The sequence below is a fragment of the Rhineura floridana genome, chromosome 6, assembly GCF_030035675.1.
Source record: "Rhineura floridana isolate rRhiFlo1 chromosome 6, rRhiFlo1.hap2, whole genome shotgun sequence".
NCBI classification, from domain to species: domain Eukaryota; kingdom Metazoa; phylum Chordata; class Lepidosauria; order Squamata; family Rhineuridae; genus Rhineura; species Rhineura floridana.
The window spans coordinates 85,622,044-85,645,564 of record NC_084485.1 but is presented as its reverse complement, the minus strand read 5'-3'; the positions used below and the strand labels follow the sequence as shown (position 1 = coordinate 85,645,564).

Genomic DNA, 23,521 nt, shown 5'->3' with positions numbered 1-23,521 from the left:
CATGAACAGAAGGAGCCCCTCTATTTATAGAGGACAACTCTGAATCCAGCCCATTGTATTTCTAATATTTTGTAGCCTACTCTGGGAAACCATTTTTGAAAGGCAGGGTAGAGATCCCTATATTTTTTTGTAAGTGTGAAAAAAGAGAAAAATGAGACAATCATCAAACATATTCCTTGCCACATGAATTGAAAGTAATATTTCTATACAAAAGAGATTTGAGTATAAATTGAATCACTGAGACCATGATTGAAATAAGGAAATACAAGGGTGAAATATTATCCCCACAGCTCCTGCTATCTGTATGTCACCATTGCAGCCCTGATGAATATGTGGGTCTCCCGCATGAGACCCCTTTGGAAATCTGGACTATTTTGTTGACTACTTCTTACAGCAGTCTTCCCCAACCTGATGCCCTCCAGTTTTCAAAAAAGCCTAGCTCTGGACCTCAATTTTGGCTCCACCCTTGACATTATTCCTTAGCTGACAGCTCTGCCCTAGGTCAGAACCACTGCTGCCATAAGGTGAAAGTCAGTGCTAGTTCAGCTCAGACTCAATGCATTGAAATTAATAGACACAACTTAATTAATTTCAGTGGGTATACTCTGAGTAAGATTTAGTAGAATGGAGTGCAAAATCCCCATGAAGCCACTTTGCATACCTGTTTACACTTTATTGAACCCACATCTCAGCTTTGACATAAACTGATTCCCCACCCCAACAGAAAAGGCTGTATGGTGAACATTAAGAGTTTATGATGAATAATCATCTGAATTGTTTCCCGTCCCCAATCCTCTCTTGAATACAATTGTTACCTCCTCGTTAAAGGGAAATGGGGGTACAGCTGAATCCAGATGAAATAATTCATCACACAGGAGGGCCCTCATGCACAGAACCAGACTGTCCACGTCTCTTGCCATTGGGCCTGTCACAGAGATGACTGGAACAAAAGAGGAAGATCTCTGAGCATGGGGAAGGAAACAACAGCATGGATTTGGCGTAGTTGTCTTTCAGTTATTAGGATTTCTACTTGCATGACAGTGCCTTTAGGGTTGATTCACATGGCCATTTTTGAGGAGGAAAAAATCCCTCTAGAACTACACTCTCTCCCCGCTCAATTTTCACATGGTGGATACCCAGTCCTCCTCAACTGTAAAAACTGCAAATTGTATTGTATTTTGAAATACATCTACGAAGTTATTATTTTTCCATGATATAGTGTTGACTAAAGATCTTATTGGGTGACAATGTGTTCACAAATCCATTTCACCACATGAACATTTAAAAGTCAAGTCATCTACATGGTAACCAAAATTGAAGATAGGGTTTAAATGAGCAATTACAAATTTTGCAGTATGAACATTAAAAATAATTGAGTTGCAGTTGCCATGTCCATTTCTTATATAACATGAAACCAAGACTGACCACGTACCCAACCAATCTTCCAGAAGTTTTGAACTACAATTCCCATCATGGGCTTTATTGGTGGACTATAAAGCAAGTGTTGGCAGATGGTAGATTTCTGCTGATTTGAAGTAGACCAGCAAGGACTCCCAATTGTTAACAATAGCAACAATAAAATAACTCCCCTCTAATTAAATTGCTAAAATGAAGGGGAGCTTTAATCAAAAGGGGATTTTTATTTGGAAGGACTATGAGTTCTGATACTCAAAACAAATTGCTGGGCTCAGAATGTCTGTTGCACCAGGATCTGTTGGATCTCAGGGCTCTTATAAAAAGTACCCTTGCATACAAGCACACACACACACACACTTTGACTTTATTTCCTAATTTTCTGCCATAGAATCTTGCTAAATTAAAGGATTTACCTGGCTGTAGCCCAGGCACAAATGGAGACCAAACATTTCAAGCACTGTGTATTGTTAAGCTTCTATATAAATGAATAATGCACCCACCATTTTCTAGCATACAGCCTGCAATTTTTTTTCAAATAGACCTGATCTATTAAACAAATCAGAAATTACCATTGACAACTGGTTTCCTCATAAATATGAGAGTTTGTTTTTAAAAAAGAGCCCAATTTCTGAAAGTACATTGCTTGTCAGAAAATCACGGTGTTCATCAAAAGGGTTGTGCTTCTTTAAATTTTCCCATGAGCAAAGGAACACTTTCAACTCTAGCTTATATTTTATCAACAATAGACTTGCTCACCTGAGTTCATTCCAGCTACAGGAGTGGTAGCACCTTTGACGCTACACAAGAGCAAACGAGAAAAGCAGATTAATGATGGAGAAAAGCCAAATGACAGGGAGAGCCAAAGAGACCCAAGCCATGAAATGCAAGTGACATGAGTCAAAGGATGTTTCTAACAGCTGAAAGCAATTGGAAAGCATGCGCAGAGAGTACCTTCAGGTTTGTTTGTTTTTTCTAGATAGAGAAATGTTATAGGCACATTTAATTATCCCTAATTAACTTTCAAGCCTCTGTAAATCTGTTGGAGAAAGGAATCTTTTTATCCTTCCCTCACTGAAGCAGATCATAATATTTTAACTATGCAGCTTGCATACACTGCAGATTCAAACAATTTCACTTCCCCTCTTAGAATTTAGACTGGAACTAACAACAATTTTCAGAGAGATTTGAGCTTTAAGTGAAAACAGGCTCTGGACCTTCCCCAAAGTTTAATACTTTCTGTGGAACAGCTCACATTTTTTAGTCCAGAAGTCAGGAGTTATGTACTAATACGGTTCTCTTTCCCAACCCCCTCCCCTCTGCCATAGACATAGTAACATTTCCTGGAAGACTGGTGTATCCTCATTCCTCAAATTCTCTGAAAGTTTCAACTATCCCTCATAAAAGGCAAGCATTACCTGCCAATAACTGAACTTTGTTTAGACAAAGAATGGTGGGGAGCCCTTCCTGCAACCTCTTTGTAGGGTATAGTTGGACTTAAATCTGAGCCAAGACTCCACAGGGCTTAGTCTCAGAATCTGTTGTTGTCATGCCAAAACACAGGGCTGTATCCAGTGAAGTCATCCAGTTAGCGCTAGGACTTCCATCTGTGCGATAAGGCTTCCTCTCCTTGCATGCACCCCTTCAAAACTGTTCTGTAGGGTCTGAGGACTCCAGAATATTTTAACACACTCATATAACTTCACAGCAAATAACAACATCAACAACATTTTGCAGACTAGGATTCTGCTTGTTTTTAATTGTTTTTAACACTGTATTTTGAGGTTGTTGTAATCTGCTCTGGGATCTCTGGGTGAAGGACAGGCAATAGGGATGGGTGAGAAATTAAATTCAGTTCACATTTCAAGCCAAATTATCAAATTCACACTTTCCAAAACAACATGAGAACCAAAACACAGCCATACATCAAAATTTGCACTTATTTGAATTTTGCAATGCAGTTCACCAACCCCCAAACAGTGTTTATAAAAATGCATATATTAGGAGAAAAGTGCATAAAAATGAATATATGACTGACAATAACATACAAAATGCATTATATGATGAGAAATAGCTTGCAAAATGTGTACATTTGTTAAAACTGCCTATAAAAATGTGTATATTAGGAGAAATTTGCACTCAAACACTGGAGAATTTTCCATGAGGATTTTTTTTAAAAAAACACCACCACCACAATTTGATGCAGAACTGTGGAGAACTGAATTTAAGATTGGAAAAATGAGAAACTGAGAGAACCAAAATTGACAGATCTTTCCATCCCTAGCAGACGACAACAACCAACAACAACAACAATAGCAGCAGCTGCTGCAGCAATGGAAATAAATGATCATCGATCGTTAAAACGATTTTCAGGATCCCATTTTCAGGCTACCAATGTGGGGTAACCATTTCTCTGAATTGGGGGGGAGGCAGCAACTCACCCTTAGAGCAACAGTGGTGGATTCCCCCCCCCTTTGCTATCAGTTATGGCAGCAGTAGCTGCCGGTAGCCCAAGACCATTTTCTTTTCCCCAGACTTCCCTGGATGCAGATTTTTGGTGCATTATGAGGGGAAAGTGCCATTTTAAAAAATACCAGCCACCAGTGGAGGGGGGGGGAAGAAAAAAAGAAAGATCTGATGCTACCGGTAAGGTGCTCCTAGGGAGGGACGAATCTATTCATTTTGGTTTCTCTCCATTTCTCATTTTTCCAACATTTCTGCATCAGCCTGTGAATTCTTCTTTTAAAAGTTCACATGAAAATTCATCAGCATTTTAGTGCATATTTCTCCTAATAATATACACACTTTTGTATGCAATTCTAATGTACACATTTTGCAAAGCATTTTCCCCTAATACAACGCATTTGATGTTATTTTCACATGCATTTTTACACACACTTTATATGATGTACTCAGTCCCATCCAATCCCCTGTGCACAATATGATGCTCTGTCCTTGCATGCTTCCCAGAGTCTTAAGCATACCAGCAGATACTGGCAGAGTGAATCTCTCACTTTGCACTGGGTGTCTACATTTCTGGGTGTTCCACATGGAGTGAGGATGATGGCACTGTTGCATCAGTGGACACCTGAATGGCATATGATTATGCTAGCCAACAGGGGTTATATTTATCATCCAGAGGACTACTTTTCCATGGCTTTCTGAAATGAAAACAGTAGAAAGCCTGAATAGTTTGCTTTTAAAGTGCAATTTTGCTGTTCCTCACTGGGTTGATTGTACATGATTTATGGATGGCTGTTTCTTTCCAAACCTGTGAAACTTACCTCAGCCTATAGCCAGTTGGTTTGAACCCACAGATCCCACAGAAGCCACATGGCACTCGAATGCTTGCAGCCACATCTGTCCCAATCCCAAGAATGGACCCTCCTCCTCCAACGAGGGCTGCTTCACCTCCACTGGAACCTCCAGATGTTTTCTTGTGGTTGAAAGGATTCAAGGTTTGTCCAAAGACTGTATTGCCACAGTCAATGCTGAGTGGGACAGGAAAGGACTAGTCAGTTAATACTCCTTGCTCAAAATTACGGGACTCTTTCTGTCAAAGTGTGAACCTGGGTTAGACAGGCAGTTCACTAAACATAATGCAGCAAGATCAGTAAGGAACTGTATGTGAATAAATCTTACAGTTGTTAGGGACTGCAGCAGGGATCTTTTTGAACCCATAGGACAGCAATACATTTAAAACATTCTTATACCATTTTAACAATCATGGCTTCCCCAAACAATCCTGTGAACTGTAGTTTGTTAAGGGTGCTGAGAGTTAGGAGATCTCTCACAGATCTGCAATTTGCAGCACTCCTAACAAACTATAATTCCCAGGATTATTTGGGGGAAGCCATGACAAAGTGGTATAAGAGTGCTTTAAATGTATGGTGTGAATGTGACCTATGATCAAAATGTTCAAGTGGTTGGATGAATAAGTATTGCAATGCCACTTCCTCCCATTAGACGATAGCTATTCAGAGTGAAATCCCCAATGTTCAATGAAATCAATATAAAATGAATTAAGAGACAATTTTCACATGTGAAAACAATTTTTGCAACCTGGTTTTGCTGTTCAACTACATGGGATATAGATACTTTTGACAATAGCATCCTCCAAAAACAGGACTGCAGAAGATATAACTGGACAAGCAACAGAAGATGAAAGAAAAATTAAAGGGAAGGTGCAAGTCCTGGAGATTGGAATAGATATATCAAATGTGGAATTGGAAAAAGATTTGGATTTTATAGCTGTGATGGATCCTAGTGACAAAGATTATTGCTTGGAATTCAGCGCTGTCTCTGAAGGAATTGGTGAAGATATCAGAGATAAATTTATCAATGTTTCAAAAAGGTTTCTGGACTGGAATGATCTGATGGAACCTGAGATAGAGAAAGTTTATAGAATTAATTCCAGATATGTGACAATGGAAAAACTCTCAAGAGATGTGCTAGTGCACCCCGTAAAAAAGAAGAACAGAGATATGACTTTACAACAATATTTCAGTAACACAGTCAGAATTGATGGCAAGAAAATATTTGTGATGAAGGAAATTCCTATCAGACTCTTACTATATGACTATGACAGCAGAATTATGTGTGCAAGGATGGAGATGGAAGATGGAACTAACACTGATAATGGAAGAATAGCTGTTGAAACTACTGGATTTACTAGACTTGAATAGATGGATTAATTGACATGTCTATTTGGAGAAAAATCGATAGATATATTTCTCAAGGACTGGAAACCTCTCTTTGACTTTTTGTGGAAAGAATAAAATGATATGATGTTAATGAGATTTAATGATTAACCAAGATAACCACTGGAGGAAAGTGATTTTGTAATATATTAAGGGACAGGTTTGTTATATACTATAGACCTATAGCTGATTTATGACAAATCGGAAGTCAATATTTTTTATTGTATTAGTTATTAATTTGTTCTTTTTCTTTTTGTTTTGTTTTGTTTTTGAAATCCCAAATAAAAAATTATATTAAAAAAAACAAAAACAGGACTGCAGGTATTTTGGGTAAAAATGAGGAGGTGTGACACTGAATTTTGCTTATTTAAATTAAACATAAACATTGCTCATTTTGGGAATTGTAGCACAGTTAATTTACACAGTTAATTTACTTGTGTGTGTGTTAAACAGAAATGCTAACTTGCTGACTGGTATTGTTTGCATAAAGCTGCGTCTGCAAAATTACTGGGAAAATCAGGCTTTGTTGCAATGTCCAGCTGTGTTGAAGAAGAAGGTATTAAACTTTGTTGCAACGTCCAAGGTTGAAATGGGAAAAATAAGTGTGAATAACAAACTCATTGAAAACCCGAGTAGACTTGACTGATCAGCAAATAACAGGGCGACATTTATATGTGGATGGAAGCTCGAAGGTGATAAATGGACAGCAGTATGCAGGATACGCCGTGTGTGAGGACTTAAAGGCCATAAAGAGTATCAAGTTGCCAGCCACCTATTCAGCCCAGATGGCGGAACTGGCTGCAGCCATAGATGCCCTGCGAGAACTGGACCAGCAAGAGGGGAATATATACACTGATTCCAAGTATGTATTCCAAACTGCACATGCTTTTGCTATGCTGTGGAAAGAAAGAGGTTTTATTAAAAGTGATGGACACAGGATTGAGCATCAACAGATGATAAAGGAATTTCTGGAGTGTGTTCAACTACCAAAGAAAGTAGCAATTATTCATGTGAAGGCCCATGGAAGAGAAATGGATCCAGTTCGTCGAAAAGGAAATCATCAAGCAGATGAGGCTGCAAAGGAAGCAGCGCTGAGTGGACTACCATTGGAGAGGAATTTAATGAACATTATAATTCCATGGAAGGAGTTGATTCCTCAATATTCTAAGAAAGAGGAAGATGCTGCAGCACCGTATGGGGCTCAGCAATTGACTAATGGTTGGTGGCAGTTACCTACAGGATTAATCTTCGTCCCACGAGTGGTGCTTCGAGCCCTTGTAATGGAAACTCATAAACAGACTCATCCTGGAGACAATGCTTTAGGGGATCTTCTAATCAGACAAGTAGTTGCACCAGGATTATATGAAGAAACAAAGCGAGCGGTATATGGATGTACTATCTGTGCAGCAACTAATCCTGCTCCAAAGCCACCGCTGGCCATGGGAGGAAGACCATGGGCCTATTACCCTTTCCAGAGACTACAGATAGACTTTGCAGAATTACCAAGATGTGCGGGGTACAAGTATTTACTTGTTATAATAGACCAGTTGACAGGATGGATAGAGGCCTTCCCCACACGGGCGGCGACAGCCATTACAGTAGCAAAGATACTGTTGAAGGAAATTTTCCCAAGATACTCCATGCCAGAGACATTTGAGTCAGACCAAGGTCCGCACTTTGTGAGTAAGATAATTTGCGCTGTAAGTGCGGCCTTGGGGTTCAAGTGGAACCTCCATACTCCGTGGAGACCACAATCATCCGGTCAAGTTGAACGTGCTAACCGGACGGTTAAGACTTTGTTGACTAAATTGTGCCAAGAAACCAAGTTGAATTGGGTGACAGCATTGCCATTGGCTTTGACCATTATGAGAAACACTCCAAGGGGAAAAACAAAATTGACTCCTTTTGAGTCACTGTTTGGCAGACCTCCCATTGAGGCTGGGCCCCAGACAGAGATTAATGGGGAACTGGGGAATAGACAGTTATTGGAGTATGTTACTGCCTTGCAGGGTGTTTTGTCCTCTATTCACAGGCACAATTGTGAGTTTCAGAGGTTACCCCTGGATGTGGCAATCCATCAGTACCAACCTGGTGATTGGGTACGAGTTCGGAAGTGGAAGCAAGAACCTTTGCAGTCCACGTGGGGACTGCCGGAGCAGATCATTCTAATTACCGAATCGGCAGTAAAGCTTGTAGGCCACAAGCGATGAGTCCATGCCAGTAGAATTAAGAGAGCAGAACCTGTAATTATCCAGGAACCCGAGAAGGGAGTAGCCAAGGACTCCCCACCTGGAGAGGCAAAGGATCAGACACCTGAAGCAAAGTGGTTGTCGGAAACCGTGCCGGGTTTCAACCTGAAGCTCAAGTTGAAGAAACAAAAAGACTGAGATTGCATGGGAGGTTCACGGAAACCTTTTCCCATCCAGGCTGTTAGTGCACAGGTGCCAGGAGATCCTAGGAGGAAGATTCCAATAACAGTAGTGCAATTGGTAGATACTTGTACCAATCGGAGGACACACCCCAAGAGGGCACACATACATATTGTTGACAGAACTTATTTAAGTTCTGTTCTTCTGCCTGATATTGATCTTAGGACCGTACATCTGAGATAAATTAATAAATGGGCGGATCTGCAAAAAGGTTCAAGATACAAGCTACCCCACAGGGTCTGATTGTCTAAGACCAAGTATCTTTGTTATGGTAACAGTCCAACAGGAGATACCCGTACGATATAGACCTAAGGTGGTAACAAAAACCAACCTTTATTATCAAGCCCCAAAGTATATGAGAGATTGGCCCATGGAAGGATTGATTGAAGGCCGGAGGGTGGAATACTGGGCCCAATAGGTAGGTGGAACTAAATCCACAGGGTAAATAGCTTTTATGTCAAAATGGGTCGAACCCACGTAAGTACCAACTCCTTTGGCTTTAAGCCTATGTTTGGTACTATCTTGTGTTTTACTTTTCTATATATGATATATGTCTACTTTCCAACCTCTTTTCCCATGCATGTAACGAGAATACATAGTCGTCAAAGGCGCTCATTCCAGGAGAAAAAGGAAAATGTGTTTGTTGAGCTCGCCCAAGAGGTAGCCAAAGAATTTAATCTCACAAATTGTTGGGTTTGTGGAAGTCCAAAAGGATTTCTAAAATGGCCGTGGATTGGATTTCCTCTTGCACCCCGATGGCTCTTGAGTAACGTAAGTGAGGTGCATGTTAATTTAAGCACCTGGACAGAGCCTCATACATGGGATTTGTATAGTTCAAGTCTTGGCAAATATTGCCTCCAACCGAACATTTCTAGAGGCAAATATGTTGGAACCAGTAAATGTAATTGGATGCTGGGGTGGCGTGAGTATTGTTCCATAAATGGTTGCCCAGTCACAAATTGTACTACATTCGCCTCCCAATGGAATTACACACATGTCCAACTCACAAATGGACCATGGTGTTCATGTGTCCCTGATGCGCGTAACCAGAGTTCGTGTAGATCCAAGTGTGAACCCACAGATATTCAATTGAATGAGTGCCAAGAAAGAAACCTAACAGTTCCTATGGTCTTGAAAGATCAAGGTTGGCTATGGAAACACCTTAATGGGACTGTCATTTTAGGATTTCAGAATTATTGGGCAGTGTGGAACCAAACTAATAATGATACTAAATGTACTTACAGGAATGAATCCCAATTATGGAAGTGTAATTTTGTTCAGGGACAAGGATACTGCATTGTTACAGGCCCTCTTGGCTCAAAGGATACCTATTACATTCCTTATAATAAAGGTTCCCCAATTTTACATAATACTACCATGCCTGCGCTAAAAGGACATTACTGGATTTGTGGTCAAAAGGCTTATGCAATTCTCCCCTTAAATTGGACTGGCATTTGCTATGTTGGAATCATACAGCCAATGTATACCATAAAAGGTGGAAACCTAAATCCTTTAATTCCAGTATTTGATGGAGAACAGTCCGACAGAAAGAAGCGGGCCATTGATACCTCTTTGACTAAAGGCCAAAGGAATAACTGGGAAGACACTTGGCCTCCAGAACGGATCATTAAACATTATGATCCGGCCTCATGGGCACATGATGGCTCAGCAGGATACCGTGGCCCAATATATATTTTGAATCGCCTCATTAGACTTCAGGCGGTATTGGAGATAATAACTAATCAAACAGCTAAAGCTTTAACATTGCTTGCTGATCAGTCAACTCAAATGAGAGAAGCAATACTCCAAAACAGGCTGGCCTTGGACTATTTATTAGCCAAAGAAGGAGGGGTCTGTGGACTCCTCAATTTAACAGAATGTTGTTTGAAAATTGATGACAATGGTGAAGTAGTAAAAGATATTGCCAACAAAATTAAGGTACTTGCTCATGCCCCAGTGCAGACCTGGAAAGGAATAAATCTTGGAAGCTGGGGAAGTTGGTTCAATTGGTTTGGAGGAATGAAGACAATGATTGTATTGGTTGTTTTGATTTTATTGGGATGTATGTTTTTGCCTTGCTTATTACCTATAATCATGAATGGTATTCGCAGCATAATAGATAATGCGGTAACTAAAAGTAGTATGCAAATGTATGGCAAAATTATGTATCAACAAGTTATTCAGAATGAAGAAGCTATATGATATAAATATCAGAAAGCTTCTAAGGGGGGGATTTTGACACTGAATTTTGCTTATTTAAATTAAACATAAACATTGCTCATTTTGGGAATTGTAGCACAGTTAATTTACACAGTTAATTTACTTGTGTGTGTGTTAAACAGAAATGCTAACTTGCTGACTGGTATTGTTTGTATAAAGCTGCGTCTGCAAAATTACTGGGAAAATCAGGCTTTGTTGCAATGTCCAGCTGTGTTGAAGAAGAAGGTATTAAACTTTGTTGCAACATCCAAGGTTGAAATGGGAAAAATAAGTGTGAATAACAAACTCCAAATATGGAGCTAGGAAGAAAGGGGAAGGTACCAGAGAAAAGTGGGCATGAATTAAAGTGATGTAAAAGTGATGAAGTTATGATGATAATGATGCTAATGTAATTAACATAACAAAGCTGATAAAAAGGCTAACAATGCTTAGTTTTGCCAGAACTAGCTTTGGCTGTTTCTCCACGTGCACGTGTTAGTAATAAATATACTCCTTCTCCATCATTGTTTCATCGTTTTCTGAACTCTATTGGGGTGAGTATTGGGAGCGAACCCAAGCCACCAGAATCCCTAAAAGGAACTGGGGCGTTTTGTTTGTAACAGGGGCATTTTGTACAGTCTGTTCTTAAATACTAATTTCTAGCAGTTAGAAAAATTGGTTTGGAGAAGCAGACCAGGATGCTTTCAGTTTATTGGACTTTGGGGCCTGAACCAATTCTCTGTCATGAGACCAATAAGCCATGGGCTGAGATGAAGGCGGCTTCTGCTTCATTTCTTCTCAAATCTGACAACAAGTACACTTGTAAATAAACAGGTTTTCACAAACAAACCATAAAACTTCTAGCATTTCTCCCTTCTGCAAAGAAAATGGACCTTGAAATGCAAGGAATGAGGAACCTGTGACCCACCAGAAATTGTTTGACTGCAACTCCCATGATCCCTGACCATTGACATGCTAGCTGGGGCTGATGGGAGTTGGAGTCCAACAGCATCTGGAGGGCCACAGGTTCCCCACCATTGTTGTAAAGCCTGACTTGAATTTATTCCTGTTCAGAGATAGGCATGGAGATAAAATAATAGGAAGAGCCCCACCTCCTTAATTTCTGTGTTTCACGTTACCAAAAATGGCAAACCTAGTCAGACGGTTAAAACCCAGCTGCTCTCTTTAAAAATTACACAAAAGAAATGGTTTAAGTAAAGGAACAAATACCTACTTTAATATGGCCTGTGACGTGTTAGTCTTCACAAATGGAATTGCCCCTTGTTTCTTTAAAACCTTGACTATCACAGAGTCCTCCTGCTCAGGACAGTCTAGAAATTTCACCAAGCCAAGTGTGTTGGGATACCCCTTAAAGAAGAGAAACAAAATAAGTGAAGAACTTAACCTTAGATCTGTGGGCCATTTCCCGCAAAAAACACCCAACAGCATTAGAAAGGAAAGTAGGGAAGAATTTTGTTTTAAGAAAATTACCATAATCCTACCAATCACTATAAAATACCCTAAAATTTCACTTTTGAAAGTGAATTCAGGCATATATTTATAAGGAATTAGGTTAGTCCTCCCCACTGGAAATTGTATAGATAGCTTGTACATTTTAAGAACATCCCCAGTAGCATTTATTGTCATTAAAAAAAAGAAGTATGGACAGAAAACATCTGCAGTAACTTTATATTCTGCCATCCTTCTTATGTGTATGGGAAAACTTCACTGTCCTTCTGCCCCAGTCTTTGCCTTTCCCTCTACCCTAATTATTACCTTTATTTTCCATTGAAAACCCCTACTAAAGATATGTGTATCAACTCCACATGAGGAGGGGATTTGCCCCAATGCACCATAAGTCAGAACTCCCAACTTTCATTTAACAAAACCTGGAAAGCATTTGTAGAATGTGAAATGTGAGACAAAAAGTACATGCACTATCCTCATTTTTGTGTGTGTGAGAAATTAGCCTGCTCCCCTTTTCTGTTTTACTTTGCCGCCTTCCCTGCATTCCATAGAAAAATTCCTGCCGACACACATGACTAAAGGTGAAGTTTGTGAGGATTATGGAGGATTACTGCAGGTGGGCAAAACATGAGTGGGTATTTGCCCTCAAAAGAGTGAACAGCAAGGCTGATTTAATCAAGCAATCTAAACAAATCTAAATATTAAGATATACATATCTTTACTGGCTTTAAATTCACAAGCTCATTCTACTGTAGAATCACAAGCACGACGGGTGGGGACCAAGATAGGGCTTTTTCGGTGGCCGCCCCTAGGCTTTGGAACTCCCTTTCTAGGGAGGTAAGAATGGCTCCCTCCTTGCTGGCTTTTCGTCGGTAGGTGAAGACTTTTTTATTCCAACGCGCTTTTGGAACAGAAGGTGCTTAGGACATGGCCTTTAGAGGTATGCTGTATTGTTCACGGTTTTAATTGCACTATTTTAAAATTGTTTTTAAGTATTTTGAGTGTATGTTAATGTTTTAATGTTGCAAATAGTTTAAGTTTAGTTTAATGCAGATTTTTGTATGTTTTTATTATATGTATCCACTTTTATCTGTAAGCCGCCCTGAGTTCCAATTTTGGAAAAAGGGTGGGGTAAAAATAAAGATAATAATAATAATAACAACAATAATAGAATCCTCCTCGTCTTCCCCTCATCACAGTTATTAAGGAATAATGGCAAAAAGTACCTTGCAAGCCACATTTTCCTTGATACTGACAGGGACTCCATACAGCAATCCTTTCTCCATTTTTTTCAATTCCCGGAGCTGTTCCTCGCACTCTGGAAGGAAGTCTGTCACGCAGTTGATTTGCCGGGTTACCTCTAAGGCCTATGTGTGAAAGAGGAAGGTAAACCATGACAGCATACTCTCTTCTTGACTGTTCACATTGTGGAGGCCTCTTTTCCACATTGCAAACGTAGTGCTTTTGTTTGTGTGATAATCCTGCAAGACAAACATACTAAAAGTGGAGGCTAGCCCGCTAGGGCCAATGGGCACTGCCCCACCAACCTCAGTCTACCCTCAGCCAGTCCCCACCTGCCTGCCTTCTTACGCACAACCAGTCCAGTGGGTGGCCCTGCCTGTCGGCTTTCTCTTCCTCAATCTCTGTGTTGTCCTTGTAGGATTCAGCAGGGAGATGAAGGATGGGGCAAAACTAGAATTAGTTGGCTCTGCCTGTCATTGGCTTTGCCTCCGCTTACTGTTGGGCTCTCTGCCTTCTGAGTTCCAGTGGGCACCATCCACCCCCACATGCTACTAGATAATTGCAGCTAAGGGGCTCCTAATCTGAAGACAACAAAGGGTGTATTCTGACTTCTGTTTGCGGTGTAGTGTTCACCTATCAGTTCACTGTGAAGAAATTAAATAAACGCTGATCATATTAGGATTTTGTTGTACATTAAAAAAAATTCATCTCGGCCTTCCTTAACTATTAATAATGGTCTGCCACAACCCACAGTTTACTGTGGATATCGCATTTTAATTTAAAATGTTATGAATCATTGTATTAGAGTTTTATTTTTATTGTTACAACATGTTTTAGTGTAGTAAACTGCTTTGGGTATTTTCCTAAACATATAAAGCCGTTTGTAACATAAATAAAGACAATAACATGTTAACTGCAGGAGGCTGAGCTGGTTTTCTTGCTAATAATTCTCAAGGAGCAATCTGCAGGCAACTGGTTCCAAAGCAGTAAGCCTAAAAAAGTACAACAGTATTTAATCACTATGTATGCTTCACTGACTAAACATTAACCACGGAACAAAAAGTAGAATTTTCTTTTTGTTAAGTTCTTGAAAAAATTTATGGTTTTTTATGCATTTTCAGGGAGCACTAGGCTGGTCCAAGGATGCAAATAATTTCCATATCATTGACTGGGACTAACTTGTGATATCACAAGTAATTTTCTGAGCAGTTTGTTAACACTGTAGCACAAGGAATAAATAAGGAATTACCCCCATGTTTGTAACAAGACTGAATAGATGGACTCCAAAAGAAACAAATAATTTCACTGGAACATCCCACTAGTAACAGCTTTGGGAACCATTTCCATCACTGCCCCCCTCTCATATATAGGATATATAAACACAGATTTGGGAGCAGGGCCTTCTCTGAAGCGGTACCCTAGTGTACCCCCTCCCGGGAGGCATGGATGGCAATGAGACTGATGGAGCTACATTGCTTGGTGAAAACTTGTTTTGTCTCTCTCTTTCAAAGGCTATGGTCAAAGTATTTGAGCCTTGAGTCTATTTTATATTATAGTACTGTTCTTTTGTAGTTTTATTATTGCAGTTTAACTGTTGGTTTTTTTGATGAGGTTTTATTAGTTATTATGGAAACCACTTTGGGGGTCACCTGGTGATGCAAAGTGGTATATAAACACTCTTAAACAAACCACTCCATTTGGTGATGCATCTGTTGCCTATCCCCACCATCCAACAAAATCACATTTATCTTGGGGCACTTAAGCAGCAGCCTACATCTACTAGCCGCCAAGCTGGCACTGTGTTCACTCGATCCCCTTCACAAAGCCCTGCTTCCCTCCTCACAAGCCTCAAAGCCAAGCAGCTCCAAAAATGGAAATTGCTGGTAGCTTAGCTGCTAGGAACCATCATAAATCTATTGCGGCTGAAAATAACTCTGCAGATCATATGGTGTGTCAAAGGGCTGAGTCCCTTACATGCCCTAGAGGTGCCAGATGGGGGTGGGGAGGATGATGGTAGACTCTCCCATTAACTCTATCACTCTGAGGGGGGCTAGGAGTATTATTTGAATAAGTGATGCCAGCTGCAGAATGTGGCTTTTCTTGGAGCTGAATTTGAATTACCTTGGCTCAGAATATATCTGTAGAACTTCAGGATTAGGGAGTAGGGGTTTTTTTGTTTTTGTTTTTGCTTGGGTGGGGGAAATGGTGAAGACATTTTTAATTTTCTTAAAATTAAATATAGTTTTATTAAAATATTAAATAAATTAAGCAACCTTTATTCAAATGTATTAGACTAAATGTCTAAGGTGTGTGTTTGTGTAATGCAGTGGTGAGGAAACTCCAGCCCGTGAACCTAATTAGGCCAAGCAGTTTTCAGCGATCCCCTTCCACCTGCCCTATGGCTGACAGCATGTATGATCTCAGGTATGGGGCAGGTCAAGTTGTGGCTCCCTGCCAAAAGCAGGGACAAGCCAATTGGCAGCACCTGCATAGCCTTCTTCCTTTACCTGGGCACTCTGAAATCAAAGCATGCAGACAAAGGCACAGGGGTTTGCAGGTGGCAATGGTCAGCTTGTTATCAGTGCCTACAAACTCTCAGAACCTTTGCCCGCAGCAGTTTGATTTCAGCCATGCAGACCAATGAAAATGCTTTACCCGATGTCAGAGTGATATCAAGTGATTGACGTATGGGCAGCCCTGCCTGCTTCTCAGTATGGTCTGTAGGGGTTGGGAAAAGTCAGGATCTGGTCTACTGGCCAGGTCCAGTTCACCACCCATGCATTGGGTGGTTATTTATTTATTTATTTATTGTATTTATATACCGCCCCATAGCCGGTATACAGTACCTAAAAACACTAAAAACACATATACAAATTTAAAACATCTTTTAAAAACAATTTAAAACACAATTTAAGCATTTAAAACAATTTAAAAACACATGCTAAAATGCCTGGGAGAAAAGGAAAGTCTCGACCTGGCGCCAAAAAGATAACAGTGATGGCGCCAGGCGCATCTCGTCAAATGTATCATGCCATAATTTGGGGACCACCGCTGAGAAGGCCCTCTCCCTTGTTGCCACCCTCCAAGCTTCCCTTGCAGTAGGCACCCGGAGGAGGGCCTTAGATGTTGAGTGTAGTGTACGGGTTGGTTCGTATCGGGAGAGGCGTTCCATCAGGTATTGTGGTCGCAAGCTGTGTAAGGCTTTATAGGTTAAAACCAGCACCTTGAATCAAGCTCGGAAACATACAGGCAGCCAATGCAAGCAGGCCAGAATTGGTTTTATATGTCTGGTCCCTGTTACCAATCTGGCCGCTGCATTTTGCACAACCTACAGTTTCCGAACCATCTTCAAAGGCAGCCCCATGTAGAGTGCATTGCAGTAATCTAACTTGGAGGTTACCAGAGCATGGACAACTGAAGCCAGGTTATCCCTGTCCAGATAGGAGTGCAGCTGGGCCACCAACTGAAGTTGGTAGAAGGCACCCCGTGCCACCGAGGTTACCTGAGCCTCAAGTGACAGAGATGGTTCTAGGAGAACCCACAAGCTACGAACCTGCTCCTTCATGGGGAGTGCAACCCCATCCAGGACAGGTTGGACATTCACCATCCAGTCAGAAGAACCACCCACTAACAGCATCTCAGTCTTGTCTGGATTGAGCCTCATTATTAGCCCTCATCCTGTCCATTGTCGCAGCCAGGAACGGGTTCAGCACATTGACAGCCTCACCTGAAGACGATGAAAAGGAGAAATAGAGCTGCGTGTCATCAGCGCACTGATAGCAACGCACTCCAAAGCTCTGGATGACTGGACCCAACGGTTTCATGTAGATGTTGAACAGCATGGGGGACAGAACTGACCCCTGCGGAACCCCATACTGGAGAGTCCAGGATGCAGAGCAATGTTCCCCAAGCACCACCTTCTGGAGGTGACCTGCCAAGTAGGAGCGGAACCACTGCAATGCAGTACCTCCCACTCCCAACTCAGCCAGTCTCCCCAGAAGGATACCATGGTCGATGGTATCGAAAGCTGCTGAGAGATCAAGGAGAATCAACAGAGTCACGCTCCCCCTGTCTCTCTCCCGACAGAGGTCATCATACAGGGCGACCAAGGCTGTTTCTGTGCCAAAACCAGGCCTGAAACCCAACTGAAATGGATCCAGATTATCGGTCTCATCCAAGAGTGTCTGGAGCTGGCCCGCAACCAGTCGTTCAAGGACCTTGCCCAGGAATGGAACATTTGCCACAGGCCTATAGTTATTAAGATTTTCTGGGTCCGAGGAGGGTCTCTTCAGGAGTGGTCTCACTACTGCCTCTTTCAGGCGGTCAGGGACCACCCCCTCTCACAGAGAAGCATTAATCACTTCCCTGGCCCAGCCAGCTGTTCCATCCCTGCTAGCTTTTATTAGCCAAGAAGGGCAAGGATCCAGCACAGAAGTGGTTGCACGAACCTGTCCAAGCACCTTGTCAATGTCTTCAAGCTGTACCAACTAAAACTCATCCAAGAAATCGGGACAAGGCTGTGCTCTGGATACTCCGCTTGATTGACCTGCTATAACACTGGAGTCTAAGTCCTGGCGGATGCTAAAGATTTTACAATGCCCCCCACCCGCTTGTGTCCCCCACCCCCGTCCACTCCGTACACTTAGGCTCTTTAGCTCTTTCCATGACAAAATGTTTGGCAATGGACTGGCTTCCATATCAGATCCTTAAAATTAGCACTACAACATTTATGCTGTGAGATACCACTGATTTCTACTGTGTAGCTTCTGAGTTTGTACAAATGATGTATTATCCTACCTGCGTCACTCCTTAAAATTGAAATCAGCCTTACCTTTTCCATGTAGGTGTAGAGCACACTTTCTGGAGACAATGAACCATCTTTCAACTTCGCAGCCAGTTCCACAAGAGGAAGAGATAGAATTGAAGCAGCTTTCACTCCTGGGTTCTGCAACAGGGAACAAGCATATTGCTGATATACTGCTACTTAATGGGCACTTGCTTGCTAGACCATGCCTGCTTTCAAACATGAGGCTTATTGCATTAGTTTAACGGATTAAAATGGTATCTCTTCTGTTCCGATTTCTAAAATTCCTTTCACACTGCAGTACCTGTTGGCATTAAGGACCAATAGCTTTTTCAGCTGATATATCAGCATTTTGCTCAACTGTCTTTCACACGGCTGCAATGAAAATCTAGTTTTCATCCTTACGCATTATACACATGCACACTGTAGTTCCCCAGTGTGTAGGAGGTTTAAGATCTTGTCCTGTCACCATGCAACCGCTCTCCCTTTGGCGTCGGACATATTTATATATGTGTTTAGTTGTAGAGCCACAGGAATGTGTGTGTGAAATGCTGCTGCTATCCATGCCTACACCAAAATACCGGTACAATTGTTGTCAGACAAAAAATCCCTGCACACCTAAAGGATGGGAATGCACTGCACACTGGGATACCTGGTTGCTTTTACACTGCACTTTGTTCCTTTATTCTGATGATGATCTCTTACCTGATAATTTGCGCATTATATTTGATCTTTCACACAGTGTACAAGCTAGTGCTGGAATTCTACTAGAATATAGTGCACGTTTAGTGCTAATCATTGTGATAAATAAGTGGGGAACTACAGTGCGTATGTGTATAATGGGTGAGGGACAAAAACTAGATGTTCATCGCAGCTGTGTGAAAGACAATTGCGTAAAATACTGGTATATTGGCTGAAAAAGCTGTTATTCCTTAACACAACAGATATTGCAGTGTGAAAGGAATTTTATAAATTGGTACAGAAGCGCTACCATTTTAATCCATTAAACTAACACAATAAGCCCCATGTTTGAAAGCAGCCCCTGTCACATGAGCAGCTGCAGCTAGCGAAAAACTCCCATGATTTTCTGGGTTCCTAAGGTTGCAAATGGATTATTTCTGGTATTATTTATCACAAAAATTAGTGTTAAACTTACACTATATTCCATTAGAATTCCAGAACTAGCTTGTACTTTGTGTGAAAGATCAAATATAATGTGCAAATTATCAGGTAAGAAATCATCAGAATAATGGAATAAAGTGCAATGGGAAAGCAGCCCATGTTGCTACATTGCATTGCAGACACAATGCACTTTGCATTTTCAGACATGCAAAGCAGGGCACAGATTGGCCAGTCATTCCATGACAGTCCCCTACAAATACTCCCTTCAGACCAAAAAAAAAAAAAAAAAAAAGGATTCCTTCAAATCTGTCCTGAAAACTTGGGCCCACTTTGGGGCACACCTACAGGGTTACATTCAAAGATGCAACAAGTCTTTTTCAAAAATGGGGAGCTCAAAGTGTGAGCTGGCTGTCCCTATTTGAGTCAGGCACAGCTCACTTTGAACTGGGCATGATTTGAAATGAACCATACTCCCCAACTCTGCTAATCCCTCTCCCATATTTCCAAGTTTTTTTTAAAAAAAAGGCTTACCTTGGTGAAGGAGGAGACATAACAGGACGTGGAAGACTCCCTTTGACAAAGTAGAGGGTGCAAATTATGCAAAGGCATCATTTCCTGCCAGAGATCATGGGGCAAGGATTCTCTTGTGTCAGGGAGCTGCCTGTTACTGCCTTCACCCTTCCCAAGGTAAGGGTTTTTTTGCTTGGGGAAGGTGGGATGGACACTAGTGTAGTAGTAATTTTTGAAGTGCAGAATCTCATTATGGCAGCCCCCATAGCTGTCCTACCAAGGAGAGTCCAAAAATACAGGCAGCAGTATTGATCCTACACACACCCCAGCAGTATATTGCATAAAATCCAGTTTATTAGGATCAGCATGGATACAAACCTATGAATAGATCCCTAGTTAGCTCCATCAACCTCAGTGGTGCTTACATCTGACTGTGTAAGTCAAGTCACAAGAAGAGTACTGCTGGATCAGGACAAAGGCCCATCTAGTCCAGCATCCTGTTTTCATAGTGGCCAACCAGATGTCAATGGGAAGCATACAGGCAGGCCTCAAGCACCACACTCTCCTTTTCTGTGGTTTCTAGCAAATGGTATTCAGAAGCATGCTGCCTCTGATGGTGGAGGGAGAACATAGCCCCCATGGCTAGTAGCCATTGATAACCTTATCCTCCAAGAATTTGTCTAAGGCTCTTTTACAGCCACCCAAGTCAGTGGTCATCACATTCACTACTTCTTGTAGTGGCAAATTCCATAGTTTAACTATGTGCTATGTGAAGAAGTACTTTCTTTTGTCTGTCCTGAATCCTCCAACATTCATCTTCATTGGATGGCCCTGAGTTCTAGTATTACGAGAGAAGGGGGGAAATCCATCCATTTTTTCCACACCATGTATAATTTTATACATCTCTGTCAGGTCCCCCTTCACTTTTTTCTCAACTAAATGTTGCAACCTTTCCTCATGGGGGAGTTGTTCCAACCCCTTAATCGTTTTGGTTTCCCTTTTCTGAACCTTTTCCAGCTCTGCAATATCCTTTCTGAGGTGAGTTGACAAAAACTGCACAGTATTTCAAGTGTGGTCTAAACACATTGAGTTTTAACACACACACAAAAACCCTGTAGCCAGCTGAAATGCAGCCTTTAAGAAGTCTTACCATTTAAACTGCTAGTGTGAAGTAGGAACCCCATCAAAGAAAAGAAAAGTAGTATCGTGATTATTTTCCTCATTCTCTGGCTTCCTCTGTTCTAAGCTGTCACAAATTAACTTGGAAGACTCGTTATCACATCAATCACTTGCCAGAGCAAGAAAAGTCCATCAGTTACCCTGGCACTCTGGCAGATGACTTTGTCATTTCCACTCTGAAAAGAGTCCTGGAGCTGTGTTTCCCTGCTTTACTCCTCCATTACACCCTGAGGACAGGGACTGATAAGAATGCAAGGGAGTAAGAAATTGGACTTTAAACACATTTGGATCAAATGCTCCAAACTTTTAACTTTTTGGTACACTTGAAAAATCAAATTGATTTTGGGGGCTGACAAGTCACTCCTGCATTATTTAACAAGTAGGGAAAGCTCTGCACATAGAGGGAACCATACAGTATGCTGATGTGTTCCCTCTGCATCAAGAAAAGCTCTGGGCTGTATTTTCATAAAGCCCATGCAGGAAGAGTTAAAGCTAAATAATGGGCATTGTAAGTTCTCTCTTGGCCCATAATTCTGTTTACTCATCTCTGTGCAAGAAGGTAGTCAAGTAGAAGGGGGTTGCTTTGTGTATCCAAAGAAAGTCAGCATTGACCTTGGCATGCATGCACCAGCAATTGCCAAGCAAACATTAACCTCAAGCTCAAATATCCCTTCTTTAATGGTACATGATTTGTTAACAGCCAGTGGATGACTGGGGGAGGGACAGCTGCATTCAGACTGCCAGTTTAAATGCAGCAGGAGGAAAAGAGGAAAGCAACTTTATACCCTCCCTTCCATGACACAAGGTATGTCTCGGTATCAACAAGCTCCTAAAGTTAGAGAGGGTGCATACGTCAGGAGGAATAATCTTAGCTGAAGGATACAGAGAAAGCAGAGGAAAAGAAAGTTAAATTCACATAGATTTTGGGGAACAAAGTATAGTGTCATCACTGTAAGACACCTAGAAAGATCTGCCATCTTTCATAATATTTGTACTTAAAAAAAGAACCAGCAATAGCAACTCTGCACGTTGCAGAGAATCTAAAAGAAGATCCACTAAAGATATGAACCATATTTTTTAAAAAAGAAGAAAACCCCTTCTTTATCCAAGTAATATGCAATAATATTCACCTGCTGTTTAAACTGTCTTGCTGCCTTCTCCATTTGTTGAAAGCCAAGCTCTCGCCTCCTCTTGGCCTCTTTGAGTTTCTTCTGAACCCATCTCTGATTCACCCATTTGACCACCACGATTGCAGTGGCTGAACCACAAAGTACAGCTGAGACAATGCACACATTGACCCCTGCATCAGACAAGAGACTCTTCACTTTGTCTAGAGCCATAATGGGAAATTTGCTCACAGCTCTCAGCCAGGGGAAGCTGCTACAGCTGTAAATTCATAGGAGCTAATAGGAAGGACAGTGAGGAAAGGAAGCAAGTGGTAATTTAATCCCACCCTGGAGCCGTCAGTTCCAAGCAAAAGAAGCTTGTGCGTTCAGGGCTGAAGAACGTCTAGGAAAGTGTCTCACTAGTGTAGTCAGACAGGGATTGGCTATCATCAGTGAATCCTCCCTAACATTCCAACATGCTTCATAGCTATTAATCTTAGCAGAACAAGGGGATCCACCTGTTTCTTTCTGTATTACAGTAAAAAAAAAAGCTGTTAACATTTCCCCAGGGGCACACATGCATGGCCACACACATGTCTTGGGAGACAATTGCAAATTAGTAAAGGACATCAAGCCCAACTCAACAGTGTTTAACTCCTAGGGTAGTAATCAACATTTGATGAAAATCTGTATGTACCAAAGGATAGCAGAGTTGTCGGTTGCAGTTCTGAAAAGTGCCACAGTAAACACTCCAGACAGACTAAGAGTCCCATGGGGGAGTCTATTGAGCCATCAGCCAGAGTGTGAGAACTGGAAAAAGAAAATGGTACTGGTTTTTTTAAAGTCCATGTAAAGTTCAACTTTAGCATATGCACCTGTGATAGAGGTGACAAGGGTTCAAGCCTGCCAATCCTGGATGGACTGTGTGGAGAGGATGGAATAGATGATATTGTGAGTAGTCTGAAGTTTTAACACAAGAAAGACATTCTGCAAGTTGTTGTTGTTTGTTATTGGTTGTTGTTGTTATTATTGCTTTTCTTCATAAAAATGAGCCCAAAGCAACATACAATAAAAAGATTAAAACCAATATAAAATTAACACAAATAAAAAGTTTGGGGGGAAAACAATACATGGATATTGTATCCATGTATTGTGTTGTATCTACCACCTAAAAGAGGCTACAATATCAAAAGCCCTTCCAAAACCTGCAAAAAAATGAAGAACCAAATGCCTGGGAGAAGAGGAATGTTTTTGCCTGGCACATATTTATGTATGTATGTATGTATGTATTACATTTGTATTCCGCCCCATAGCTAAAGCTCTCTGGGCGGTTTACAACAATTAAAAACA

At 41.2% G+C, this 23,521-nt stretch overlaps 1 protein-coding gene across 1 annotated transcript in view; it reads right to left on the bottom strand.

The window, feature by feature from the left end:
• LOC133387654 (vitamin D3 hydroxylase-associated protein-like) overlaps positions 1 to 22,535 on the bottom strand; it is a 37,766-nt gene extending 15,231 nt beyond the window's left edge. The window contains exons 1-7 of the mRNA XM_061632873.1: positions 22,196 to 22,535; positions 18,282 to 18,395; positions 13,435 to 13,575; positions 11,976 to 12,109; positions 4,698 to 4,904; positions 2,173 to 2,213; positions 816 to 940 (exon numbers count right to left, since the gene is read on the bottom strand). Of these exons, the coding sequence (XP_061488857.1) occupies positions 816 to 940; positions 2,173 to 2,213; positions 4,698 to 4,904; positions 11,976 to 12,109; positions 13,435 to 13,575; positions 18,282 to 18,395; positions 22,196 to 22,405 (972 nt within the window). The 5' untranslated portion in view covers positions 22,406 to 22,535. The remainder of the gene's footprint in view (positions 1 to 815; positions 941 to 2,172; positions 2,214 to 4,697; positions 4,905 to 11,975; positions 12,110 to 13,434; positions 13,576 to 18,281; positions 18,396 to 22,195) is intronic.
• Positions 22,536 to 23,521: the final 986 nt, after the last annotated feature.